Source organism: Myotis lucifugus, unplaced genomic scaffold (assembly GCF_000147115.1).
Source record: "Myotis lucifugus unplaced genomic scaffold, Myoluc2.0 scaffold_3, whole genome shotgun sequence".
NCBI lineage: Eukaryota > Metazoa > Chordata > Mammalia > Chiroptera > Vespertilionidae > Myotis > Myotis lucifugus.
Genome location: NW_005871051.1, coordinates 10009772 through 10023814, shown reverse-complemented (window position 1 = coordinate 10023814; position 14043 = coordinate 10009772). Strand labels below are relative to the sequence as shown.

General features: G+C 41.1%; 1 protein-coding gene across 5 annotated transcripts in view; it reads left to right on the top strand.

Annotated features, from left to right (window-relative positions):
* GPR1 (G protein-coupled receptor 1) overlaps positions 1–10526 on the top strand; it is a 47796-nt gene extending 37270 nt beyond the window's left edge. For 4 of the 5 annotated variants that reach the window (XM_006082435.3, XM_014462015.2, XM_023760571.1 and 1 more), the window contains one exon: positions 5976–10526. In XM_006082435.3, coding sequence (XP_006082497.1) covers positions 5979–7043 — 1065 coding nt within the window. In that variant the 5' untranslated portion in view covers positions 5976–5978 and the 3' untranslated portion in view covers positions 7044–10526. Of the gene's footprint in view, positions 1–2583; positions 3065–5975 lie in introns of those variants that run through there. The other variant, XR_002831182.1, reaches the window with a different exon arrangement.
* Positions 10527–14043: the final 3517 nt, after the last annotated feature.

Genomic DNA, 14043 nt, shown 5'->3' with positions numbered 1-14043 from the left:
CCTTTCAAAAAATGTCTCTTCCCTAAGAAGACAGCCCTTGAGAAATTAAGTTTGCTTACCACATATGTTTTCTGGGTCATGGATCTGTGGTTTTCACCAGAGAGTTTCTCTCTCATGTCCACTGATTCATTCAACTCATTCCTGTCATCAATCAGAAGCAAAATACATGTTCCCTCAAGGACCCTTATGGTTTTCACAGGAAACACATTCAGCTCTTGAGTTCTTTTTTTTTTTTTTAAACCAGGGTGTCTGGGGGGAACCCTACACAGGCAATCCGCATAGCCAAAGGTCAATCACATTGAATCCTTCTCTGTTCAAAGTAGATTAAAGCCTAAATTTTCTTAAGATTCTGTTAGGTATACATTTTAGCAATGGTCCCTGGAAACCTATCTGACTCAACATTATGGAACTAAATTAAACCTCTCTGCACTCACCAAATGTTCTGCCAGAAGGCATCTTTGTGTTCGTCAAGGTAGATAAACAAAATGCCTCCCTCTAAAGCCAAGCCTCGTTTAAAACCACATCGAAAAGTTTAATGATACACATTTCTACCAGATGTCCTTTCCCCAAGTCATCTGGATTTCTTAGACTATTTATCACTACACTTTCTGCCAGAACTCTTGCACTGAAATCTATTTACTCAGAAAAGAGTTTCAGCTTTACCGTCCAGTAAATCGGAATGGATCCGAAACCAATTTGTTTAATTCAATAAGCAATTCTGTGCTCCAGAACTAGACATTTGCCACTTGAGCATCTGGGTAAATGCTGCCCAGGAAAGTGAAAACTTGGGTCCTCACTGCAGCCGAATCCCTGCAGTAAATATGCCTCTTCGCATTCTTTGGAAGCCAAAACCACAGATTTCAGGGACGCTTCTCTGAACTTTGCTCCACCCCAAGCATGTCTTACACATTCCTAACAGTCTTGGGCGGATCTGCTTATATTCATGTCCACATTGCAGCCTGCCACTTCCTGAAGTGGCCACTCAAAAGATTTTATGATCATGTAGACCTTTATTAGTCTTTATTTCAGTCAGAATTATTTATTTGCCTTTCAGCAGCACATATGGTTTAAGACAAATACGGTAGCTATTTTCTCTTTTTAGTCAAGTCTACAAACTGCATCCTGGCATTGTTACTGTGTTTCTCCACGTGCTTCCAAATTGATAAAACCATACATTATCTCAAGGGAAAGTCACTGCCAGCCAACACGGTTTGACTGTTTAATAAATGACAATGGGCCTAGCTGGTGTGGGTCAGTGGTTGAGTGTCAACCCATGAGCCAAGAGTTTGCAGGTTCGATTCCCGGTTAGGACCTATGCCCGGATTGCAGGCTCAATCCCCGAAGGGGGCATGCAGGAAGCAGCTGATTGATCTCTCTCTCTCTCTATTCCTCTCCCTCTATTTCTAAAATCTTTTTAGAAGATATTTCAAATAAATATCTTAAATAAATAAATGACAATGTCTCCTTTAAGTCTGCATTTAAAGACCTACCTACTTTGGCTGCTATCCATCCTCCTTCCGGTTACTACCCAACAAGGCTCCTTCCCATCGCCCAGAAATCCCCCCAGTTTCACCTGAGTCTGCACTCCCATCTCCCCACCACTTCTCCAAAACACATATGCATGTGCCACATGGTTAAACCGAGTAGATTTCCCCCATATTTTCTTTCTGTACCTCTTTTTGCCCTTTCTTATCTCACCAAGAATGAAAAGGTAAGTATAACATGACATGATTGATGATACAGCAAAATATCAATTTTTAAAAGTTTGAAAACAAATCTCTTTAAGTTTAGGCTTTAAATTTAAATTGGCAGAAATGCACAAGATAGTAAGTTTTTTTGTAGATCATATTTTTACTTTGAGGTTGCAGATATTATTTTGAGATTGCATTTTCACACCATTTGCATTCTCATATGTATTGTGTTATTTTTTTAAATCCTCACCAGAGGATATTATTTTTTTAAAATATATTTTATTGATTTTTTACAGAGAGGAGGGGAGAGGGATAGAGAGTTAGAAACATCGATGAGAGAGAAACATAGACCAGCTGCTTCCTGCACACCCTCCACTGGGGATGTGCCCGCAACCAAGGTACATGCCCCTGACTGGAATTGAACCTGGGACCCTTCAGTCCGCAGGCTGATGCTCTATCCGGTCAGGGCACCAGAGGATATTTTTATTTGAGAGAGAGAGAGAGAGAGAGAGAGAGAGAGAGAGAGAGAGAGAGAGACATTGATTTGCTGTCACATTTATTCATGCAATCACTGGTTGATTCTTCTATGTGCCCTGACCGGGCATCGAACTGTAACCTTGGTGTATTAGAGTGACACTCTAACCAACTGAGCTACTCGGTGGGGCTACTTCTGTTTTAATGTGTAGATTTCCCCTTCACAAAGCTCAAAACTTTTACAAATGTGCCTGCCCCAAGGGTCACAAACTTGCAGCTGGACTGAATGTGGCCCATAGCTATTTTGTTTAAAACAGTAATTTAGAATTTGGAAACTTTTCACATTAAAAATATAAATATTCAGCGAGTCTTCAAAAACTCTGGCAACACTAAATGCTCATTTTCCACATGGAAACAGTTGGCTAGAACTGAGAAGCTGCTGTTCACTGAAAGCAAGTCCGCTGCTCTTCGCTTCACCCAAACCCCATTATCTCCGGATCTGGACTGCTGCGCCCATTACAGCCACCACCTGCTCCTGGGACATTCAGATGATGAAATGAAGGGCAGAGGACCTTAACTCTGCCAACACAGCATAGCTCCAGTATCATCACAACTCAAGATCTGCCCCTCCTTTTCTTATACAGCAAGCGACATACCAGCCAACCATAGTCAATTGCAAAAACTCCCATATTCCATCTCATTGGTTAAAAAAGAGTGTTCCTGAAATGCACTGGCTGTTTCCTCTGCCTTGAAAACTTGCCTGAAAATATCCACATGACTAGCTCCCTCACCTGGGTAGGACAGGTGTTAAATTCTGCCTTACTTTGCACTTTTCTCCATCTCACCCCTACCTTTAGCATCACCTCCACACAAAAACATCTGCTCTAAGTTGTGGGGGAGCGCCAAGCTTATATTTCCCATGAACAATTCAGCTGGGCAGCACTCAGCTCCTCTTGAAGATCTTTCCCCTCGCCTAAACTGGTCTGGGCACCTAGTCAGCTTATCTGCCTTCTGGAAGATTAAAAACCTTTCTCGTACAGTTTTCTGTTTGAAGAGATTCTGTTCAGATAGATCCCTCATCCTCAAGGTACTGCCTCACCACAAGAGAATTGTGAGGGTGTCCTTCACCAGGCCCTGTGATCATTTGGGTCAGTAATGACATTGGAAGTGGGAGGCTCCTGGATTATGGGTGAGAATAGTGGTTGTGTGCAATTAGGGGTTTTCCACGGGCTTGTCCATGCTTGGGGAATGAGGTTTCTTCTACTCCATGCTTGGGGTTTGATAAGGTGATTTAGCCCACCACCTGGGCCATTTGGTGTAGAATTGCTAATAGCCTAAATACAGGTCCTAAGCACCAGAAGGTAAGGGTGTCCTAACATACAGGCAGAAAAACAGGACACGTAGTTGGAGACTAGACTAGAAAGGATTTGACACTGGGGAGGGCCAGCCATCAGAAGGAGCAGGGAGAGTGGAGTAAGACCTCAGGCCTGAAAGAATAGGGCAGCAAGAAAGAAGCCAAGTCTTGCTCACTGGAGTAGGTAGGACACGTGAAGGAAAGAACTTAATGTTAAGGAACAGCCGAGATCCTGGGGATAGAGCTGTGGATCACAGCCAGAGAGATTCTGGCAGCAACGTTGTGAGGTGAACTCACAAACTCTAACCTGAGTCTTTAAAATTCCATTGGTTCTAAACAGGATTTATAGAGAGCCAATTATGTCTTAAGCACATGTTAAGCACCTGTGATATGTGAAGACTTTTATTAGGCACTGTGGGGTTATAGAGATGATATTGTTTCCAAGGGGTTCACAGTTTGGTAGGGCAAAAATTAAAGTTAAATAAATGATAATAGTGTATCAAATATGTTGAGAATAGGATGACAGGGAAGGGAATGTTGTAGTGGTTAAGAGCTTGGGCTCTGGGTTCAACAGATCTGAGTTTAGATGCCAATTCTCCAATTATAGGTTGCATGATCCTGGGCAAGTCACTATGCTTCTCCTAGCTTTAGTATCCTTTCTTATAAACACAAATAATAATAGTACTTACCTACTGTATAAGAGTCTTTTGATGATCAGGTTTTTTTGCCTGGTACTTAGTAAATTCACAATAACATTGACTATTATTTGTAATAAAAGTTATAATTATCTGGGGGAAGCTAATATCAGAAATGTTTCCAAGAAAATGTGGCATGTGAGCTGAATATTGAAAAATAAAGAGAAGTTGGCTGGGTCTTGGTTTGGGAAGACACTAATGAATTGCATTTGTTTTTTAATTGTGCCCTGCTAAGTTCCTCGAATGATTTTAGGTAGGATGATGAATCCAGAGTTAGTCATTGAGAGAGATGCCAGTGAGCAAGCAACACAAGATGTTTTCACTCTTCATTTCTAACCCTGTTATAATCGTACATATTTGCCTCATTAATGATTGTAGCTCCATGAAATGAATACAACTATTAATTATTTTTCTATTTGATTTTGAATACTAATAGAAATAACACAAAATAAAATGGATAATGCTAAAATTGTACCCAGTAAACTTTGTTTTGATTGAAATGTTGACATTTAAGTCTCAACCCAGGAAAATGGGCCTTGCAAGGAAAAAAAAAGCAAAACACCTTTACTTTGGGCAAAATTACAATAGATAAAATTTGGTATGGACAAAAAGAAACAAAATAAAACCAATTAATAAATCAAATCTTTGTTGTAAATGTAGAAAGAAATTAATTGGAATTCATTCAAAACAAAGGAATTTTAGTAAAATAAAAATTTAGTAAGGCTTTATTGTACTCTATAGGCAATTAATGGAGAAATTAAATGTCCAGAGACAAGTTTACTCCAAAAGACTCCTTTTGGTTGAAAAGCTTTCCATACTGATATGATACTGATGAACATGTTTGCATCCACAAACATAAGATCCATGGGTGCAACATAGTGGTTAAAAGTCTCCAGTGCTTATTTATGCATCCGGATGGATGGGTTGAGAAAGCAGTTGAAACTCTGTCTAGAACTTAAGAAGTCATGTTACTAATAGGGATTTTGAAGTCATCACCACATAAGTATTAATCTAGTTTTTGGTGGGGATTTTTTTTTTTTTTTGCATCTTCCATAAATAATACATGCCTAGGAATCCTAATATATAAAGAGCCAGGGTCTGTAACATCCAAAACGACTAAACGGATGACTGAACTCGTGCAGCGGAAGTCAGTCTTGGGTCCCAGCCGCTGCCACAGGCGCCGCAGTGATCCAGCACTGACTACCACCACTACTGCCGCCACCAAGGCAGGTGCAATGCGATTGCCCCGCCATTGCCCTGCAGAAGGAGGCCCAGGCTACCCAGACGGCGGTGGTGGGTGGGGCCTCCCTCTGTGGGGTGATCAATCACGGGGCTCCCAGACTGTGAGAGGGCACAGGCCAGGCTGAAGGACACCCTGCCCCCCAGTGCATGAATTTCGTGCACCGGGCCTCTAGTAACCTAATAAATGTCTTGAATGTCAGCCCTGCAAGCATTATGAACAGAGGATTTGCACCTGTACAGTCATTTTAACTTAGTCCTTACTGAATACTTTATAAAAAAACGAACTCTCACAGCTTTGAGAATAATCAGAGTGAAGCTGAGGTCCACCAACACTTGGACATCTAGAGTATAATCACAAATACTGCTAAGAAATACACTCACTCCAGTTCTTAGATGAAATATTTTTATCCTTATGTTCCTATTCACTGAACATGTCTTGTTCTTTTAAAAATTGTTTTGTGTGTGTGTGTGTTTCTTTTAATTTGCTGCTATTGATTTCCTCATTCTCCACTTTTCGAGGTCATGGAAGATCTGGAGGAAACATTTGAAGAACTGGAGAACTACTCCTATTCCTTGGACTATTCCTCCCCAGCGTCTCCTTTGGAAGAGAAAGCCCCCCTGGAGGTTGCTCACTGGGTCTCCCTGGTGTTGTACTGCTTAGCATTTGTTCTGGGCATTCCAGGAAATGCCACTGTCATTTGGTTCACGGGTTTCAAGTGGAAGAAGACAGTCACCACTTTCTGGTTCCTCAATCTGGCTGTGGCGGATTTCATTTTTCTTCTCTTCCTGCCCCTCTATATCTCCTATGTGGCCATGAATTTCCACTGGCCCTTTGGCCTCTGGTTGTGCAAGGCCAATTCCTTCATTGCCCAGTTGAACATGTTTGCCAGTGTTTTTTTCCTGACGGTGATCAGCCTGGACCGCTACATCCAGTTGGTCCATCCTGTCGTAGCTCATCGGCACCGAACGCTAAGGAACTCCCAGATAGTTACTGTGCTCGTTTGGCTTTTGGCTTCTCTAATCGGTGGTCCTTCCCTATACTTCCGGGAGACTATGGAGGTGAATAACCACATTTTTTGCTATCACAATTTCCACGAGCATGATTCTGACCTCGCTTTGAAGAGGCACCATGTTCTGACCTGGGTGAAATTTGTTAATGGGTACCTTACCCCTTTGCTCACAATGAGCATTTGCTATTTGTGTCTCATCTTAAAGGTGAAGAAGCAAAGCATCCTGGTCTCTAATAGGTATTCCTTGACCATCCTCGCTTTGGTCCTGGCCTTTTTGATTTGCTGGACTCCTTATCACATATTTAACATTTGGGAGCTCACGATACACCACGGTGGCTACTACCACCAGGTGCTGCGGGCTGGCCTCCCCCTCTCCACCGCTTTGGCGTTCCTCAATAGCTGCTTGAATCCCATCCTTTATGTTCTAATTAGTAAGAAGTTCCAAGCGCGCTTTCGAGCCTCGGTTGCTGAGATACTGAAGTACACGCTGTGGGAAGTCAGCTGCTCTGGCACGGTGGGCGAGCAGCTTAGGAGCTCTGAAACCAAGAAGTCGGGTCTCCAGGAAACGGCTCAGTGAAATCCTTCTCTCCCACAAATCAGCATAAGGCTTTCGTGTGGGTCCCCTGACAGATGCTTTCAGATTATTTGGTTCCAAGATACAGAGCTGACCATAGCTTTTTGTTGTTGTTTTTGGTCAGTTTGTTAGCATCACATTTTTGTGTGGATATAAAATGAAGGAAAGATCTCCATTTTTTTTTCGCCTGCAACTTATATTATGTGTCATTCTTGCTAATTATACCATAGTGGATTAATGACCACTGTGGAGGCGAGATCAGTTATTATTTTAAAAATCTTAATAACTTTCTCTAAGTCCTAAATCTTAATATTAAATCTGTGATCAACTCATTTGAAAAAATGGAAAATTAAATTTGCTTAAGTTCACTTTAATTTAACCTATTAGACAAATTCTTAAAATGCAACGTGTACTTCTTTATTTCATGTAACCTTTGTATATACATTTATGAATTAAACTAATAGTTGGTTATAGTAGTTTAAAACAGTCTTCCAGTTGGTTATTAATAAATTATCTTTATTGTTGAAAGTATTACAGATGTCCCCTCCCCACCCAGCCAGTGGGTTAATAATGCTTCGTAAACTGCCCCCAAATCTAGTTGCTTAAAACAACATTTTAGTAGTATTACATCTCACAATTCAGAGCCAGGAATTCAAACAAAGCACAGAAGAGAGGGTCCTCTCTGCTTCACAGTGTCTGGGGCCTCAGCTGGACTGGGAATACCCAAACGGCTGAGGTTTCCAACAGCTGGAGGCTGGCTGAGCAGCTCTCTTCCCTTCCCTCTTCTCTCCCCATTCCTGCCCTCCCTTCAGCCTCTCTCCCCTCCTACCCCCACTCTCTCCTTTTTTTTCTCCCTCTCCCTTCACACAGCTGCTCCCGCATGGCACCTCAGGGTAGCCAGACTTCTTAAATGGCAATTTAGAGCTCTGAGAAACCAAGGTGGACACTTCCAGTCTTCCTAAAAGCTGTGCCCTGCACAAACACAGTATCACTTCCCTTGTACTAGTATTTTATTGGTCAAAGCAGATATAAGCCTTTTATTTCTATAATGATCTTTATATAGACACCAATAAAGCAACCTTTAAGTCAGATGGAAATCTGTTGCCTTATAGACTGTAATAATATTCTGCCCTGTTTTCATTTATTCCTTTAGCAAATAGGTGGGTATTGAAGAGATACGCAGAACCATGGTATATAGACATTGAGAATGCCAAGAATCATAAGGTACTTACAGTTTAGAGAGTGAGATTTAAGTTACATAAAAACAATCACAGAACAAGGCAGGTAGTAATAAGGGCCATAGGAGAGCCAGGAAAAGAAATGGCATCCAGGTAAAGAAACATTGGAATTCTATGACCTTGCCTTTGAGGTTCCCTAAAGATTCTGCTCCTATCTTTTGTCCCTCGGTCCAGTTTAAGAACCCATTGTGGCCCTCGAGTCAAAAAGTTTGCCCACCCCTGGGCCCTATGACGATATTTGAGATCTTAAAAAACATTATTGGATCTAGAATACAAAAAGGAAACTGAAAAAGTAAAAACGAATACTTAATTACATGTCTATAAAATATACCTTCATGTCACTTGGTCAAAGGAAGTATTTAATAATTATCTAAAAATATATTTTACATGGATTTCAATATGTTTCAATATTTGATGTGAGGAGTGGAGCTTCCAAAAAGAAAAATGCTTTAAGGAAGGTTTACAAAGGTCTTAGAGGAATTCATTTAAGAATCTAATGAAAGTTATGGGTTCTTTCTACAGAAAAATGCTTTTAAAGAAAATATCAGGGAGGCCTTAGGCCCCAGGCTAAGAATTCCCCTATTTAGTAGCTTTTAAAATAGCTGCCAGTGGGAATGTTGATTGGGACTCACTAGGAGAAAGCAATAACCAGTACAGGTACTTTCCAGCAGAATAATTTTTTGTTCTCAGTTTGAGGGAAGATCCAAGGAGGAAAATAGAAGGACCCACACTTAGCCCGAGGACTGGGTACTCCAAACCTCCTCCCCGGTGGTTGGAATCTGGTCAATGAGGCTTACTAGGGGTCTAATAGCCAAGAGTAGGATGAATGACTAAAAAGACAGAAGTGGGAGGCTGGACAGGCACTGCAGCAATTTGGGGAGGAAGCGAGGGAGCTCAGTGCCTAGTTGGCAGGAGGGTAAAGAATCCCAGGCAGCTCAGGGACTTGAGCACAGACTTATTGAGACAGACCTGCCTCCTCCTCAGTGATAGGAAGCTCTTAGGAATAGCTCTAGGGCAAGTCCCAAGGCCTCCGGAGGCTGAATATCTAGATTTGGATTATGGCTCCAACACATCCTAGCACTGGGAGCTTGGCTAAAGTAATTCATATTTCTAGACCTCAGTTTTCCCTATCTGTGAAATGGGTATAACAATAGTATCTGCCACATAAGGCTATTGGGAAAATTAAATGAGTTGATGCAGGTATTTACAGGGCGTCACCTAAAAGCACTTACAGTGGTATTTAGCCCTATAAATTCCTGATAAAAAATTAGCTAGATTAGCTAGTATTATCCTTACTCAGTGAGATTCCTGGCATGTTCTGACATTGGAACTGCTTAGGAAATGTTAGATCCCTTCCTCCTCTCCTCTTGAATGAACATCAAAATTTCATAGGAAGAATCAGGTAACTACACAGACAACTTTAAAACAAGACAGTTTATAAGTACTGCAAAAGAATAATGTGCTGGGAGGCTGCAAGGGGCAGGAAGGAACAGAATTTTTTTTAAAAAAAGACCTCTTGCAAGAGGTAGTTGAAGTGCATTTTGAAAAATGACTACCATTTGACAAAGTGCGGTGAGGAAAGAGGCTATTTTAGATGGATGGCACAGCAAGAGCAAATGTGCAGAGATTGGAAAACACGGGCTGTGTTCAGAAAAGACAATAGTCCCATTTTATAGGGACAAAGTGAAGATGGGAGATTCGGAATTGATGTCAGGCGTGAAGAGCAATCCATAGTTCTTCACTATGCTTACATATGGGCAATGAATATTTATAAGTCTATGGACACTTCCTTTGATTTTTACTTTCCTGAAAACTATTCGGGCCAATGAAATTCCAAACGATAGACTCATTTGGGATATTTCCTGAATGCAACTATTATCACACAGGGCATGCAGTGAGAGGATGTCTGTTTACCAGTCTCCATTCCCAATTTAAGTTTACCCTTAAGTGATATCTCCTCACTCTCCCTGAGGGTATGAAGCAAGGGTTACACTGATGAAATGGGATTAAATTGTATAAAAGCAGGGATGAAGAACTTTCCCCATTCTATTACCAACACATTAGTGGACTCTGAAGACCTCTCACTAGATGAGTAATCAGGCAAGTCGTCTCTCAGTACTCCCTCTAACCTATAAATGGTGATAACGGTGCCTGCCTTGTTTATCTCCTCGGCTTATTATGAAGTTCAAATTAGACAATGTATATGAGGCGTGCATTTTTTTTTAAACCTTTTTATCCTAAGGACAATAATTGCCATTGCCAAATTGTATTTGTCTTTTTTTTTTTTTGCGGGGGTGGCGGGGGGACGGGGGGGGGGGGGAGATTATACATATGTCTCAAAACACAAATGCAACTCTTTGTATTTGGGTCTTTGTCTATAAGCTTATCTTTGATAAAAATAGTCAATGAAAAATCCAGCATTTTCCATGTTGCTATAGTGTCCATTATTTTTAAAAGTAATTCTATTAAGCTTATAGAATATTTCACTGAGTATATATGCCACATGCAGTCATTTGCATTTATGTTAGGATTATAACAGTCCTTTTATGTATCTGCTTCCATCCACACCTTGTCCAGATCAGAGCTCTGCCTTTATTCTGTCATTCTCTGGCTCCCCGTGAATGAGCCAGCGTCTAATACAAATGCCTCTACAACCTGGCCCCACCCTACATAATTCCACACACTGCAAAACACAGCCAAACTGGTTGAATTGCCTCCCAGATGTCTATCTATCATTCTGCCTTTCACACCCTCCTGGAACATTCTCTCTCTCTGGAACATTCTTCCTCTTTTTTCACAAACTGATCAAAGTCTATCTAGTTTAAGCCCCAATTTCTCTAAAAATGTTTTCTTAATTCTAGCTTTCCCTGACTTTCTGAACTTTTGGATTGCTTGCTTAAATCACAAAATGACTTTTATACTTTTTAAAATTGTTATGTGTTTGAACCACCTCCCCATAGTAATTTTCTTCAATTCTTTGTATTTTTATAGCAGCTTAACAGTGATGCTGAGTGAATCATGTTTAATTCCCTCCCACACTGTACCCAGCCCTGCGCTGGGGATGCTGATCACAATAACACGATTTGTTATTGTAATCACCTATGGGGCATGCAAAAAGAGGTGACCTCTAATTTTTCCTGTCTTCCACTCCAAGGACAAACAGGAAAAAAAAAATCTCTTTGTCTACATTTACTTAGGCCCTCTGAAATAATGGGTTCAAAAACAGTTCATTCAGTATCCTGGCTCACATGCAAATGTGAGCATTGCTCATAAATATCAAAAAAATGGAAAGCAATTTAAAAATCTAATAAATAGCCTGGTTACATAAGATATGAAACAATGGGTTATGTAACTTAAAAATGGAGATGATTTTTATGTACTGACATGAATATCCAAGATACAGATGAACTCCAAAATACCTATTTCTATGGACAAAATGCAAAGTACACACGGTTTGGGTTGTACGCCGCAGTTAGTCCATGAGTTTGCCTAGCCGAGCTCTGGAAAGACCTAAGAACCTGGTGATGTTGGTTGCTTTTATGGAAGTGAACGGGAGGCCTAGAAGATGGGCGATTTCATATTTAACCTCTTGAATTTTGAACTATGTTAATGTATTATCTATTTTGTAAAACATGAAATTAAAAGACACTATTAAATATATTTCTCATTCAAGGCTGTGGAGTCAGATTTTGGTCACATTTCATCCGTTATCTTTTTCAGATTTACAAGACAGCTGTGGCTTCAACTCACTATTCTAAATTTTTAAACTCCTTTTACTTTTAACCAAATTTTCCATCATTAGTTTATCATTAATATTTGTTAAAACTTAATGTTTTGGTCAAGCTATTTAGTACCAATCCCTTGAATATGTCAATGACTAAATTGTTTTTTGGCTGCTATTCACTAGTTACTAATGCATCTCTCCATGGCAGCATTTCCAGGATCCATAGGATGTGTCTCCAGAAAATGAAAGACTGCCCTCTGCTGGCTCTCATGATACTGACAACCTGAAAATGTGTCCAGTGATTTTATTTTTTTAAATCTATACATAATCCCCCAATTGGAAATAATCTGAATGTCCATTAACAGGCAAGTTACATACATGTGACATGGTCACACAGGAACTACTACTCAGAAAGAAAAAGTAATAAACTATTAACACATACAGGACTATGAATTAGGTTCATTATGTTGAACAAAAGAAGCCGACTTGAGTGCATGCTGGTTGATTCCGCTCACACAGAGCAAGCAGAAGTATGTGTCTGTCTTCACCCAGTGGTTGTCTTGGGTAAAGGGGTGCGAATATTGACTAGGCAAGAGCTGGTTTGTGGGGAAACTCAGGGAGCGTGTGGAGGAGGTTTGAAGACAAAGCCTCGGGGAATGTGAGGTGGTTTGATCCCCACCAGCACTGAAACCCACTTGGAATTTAATTCACGAATTGAGAGCGATTCTGGTGGCGTCCGTGGCTGTGCTTCCCCAAGTTCAGCTGCATAAGTGCACGTATGCAGGAGACAGAAAAGTGGATTTAACCAGGGTGTGGTTTTGCCAACTTAGATAAAGGGAGATGTGCAAGGAAGTTTAAGTTCCTTACACCAAATAGATTCCTAATCCCATCACCAAAGGTGCAAAATAGACCCCAAATGATCCTCCCTCCCACTGCTCCATCAGTTCTAACTCCAACGGGCTCCCCCAGGGGTCTCCCAGGAGCCTGGGGCTCTGTGCAATTGCAGCCTTGGGAATTTTCCACACACACCACCTCCTTGAAGATAGCTTATCACTGCACTAAAGGCACCTCCCACCACACCTGCAGAATAGAGCACAAGATTAAACTAAACTAAACCCCAGTGCCATTCTCCAGCCCAAATACCGTCTCAGGTATGATCAGATTCCCCAGAAAATGGTACAAGCAGTTCACTCTTGAGCACTGGAGGTAGGCAGGGAAAAGGACTGGGGCAGAAAAAATGGAAGGGTGAAAAGAGAATACAATCTAGGCTTCAGCTTCTTATCTTTATTGTTTAAAGTATTAGATGTCCCCCTTCTGCTCCCATTAATCCCCTCCCCTACTCCCCCCAAGCCTTCACTGTCTGTGTCCATGGTTTCTTTGGTTAATCTCTTCCCGTCCCCTTGCCTGCCCCGTGATTTTAGAGTGGGTCTGTTAGACTTAATTGCTTAGTGAAGATAATTTCAATCATCAGTATGTACATGGCCAATTAAATTTTTCTCTAGAATTTAAACAATTTTCCACACTAAAGTTAGTCACACATAAAACCAGATGGAGAGGGAGGAAAAGAACAGTATTGTCTGGGTCTGCTAGGAAACTTTAGACCTCAAATCATTTAATCTCTGGTCTACAGTGGTTCTCAACCTTGGCCGCACATTAGAATCACCAGGGAATTTTTAAAATCCTGATTTCTGGGCCTCATCCTCCGGAAATTCTGTTTCTTTGTTATGGGGTGGGGCCACAACATTAGTAACAAAGAACAGAATTTCCGGAGAGGAGGCCGAAATAGGATTTTAAAAATCTGGGGGAGTTTAAGTGGGCAAGTGAAAAAACGGGATTAAGGGGAAATTTAGGGGCGAAAGGTCTGGGAACCAATAAAACATCGTTTTGCCCACTCATAAAGTTAAAAAACGCAATTGTGGGGAAAGATTCCAAAATTTAAAGGAGGAAGGAATAGTGGTGGCGAGTAGGGGGGCAAGGCGTGTTTTTTTAGGGGTTATGTTGGAAACTTCTCCCTAAAAGGGGGCCGGGGGGGGGGGGAAGG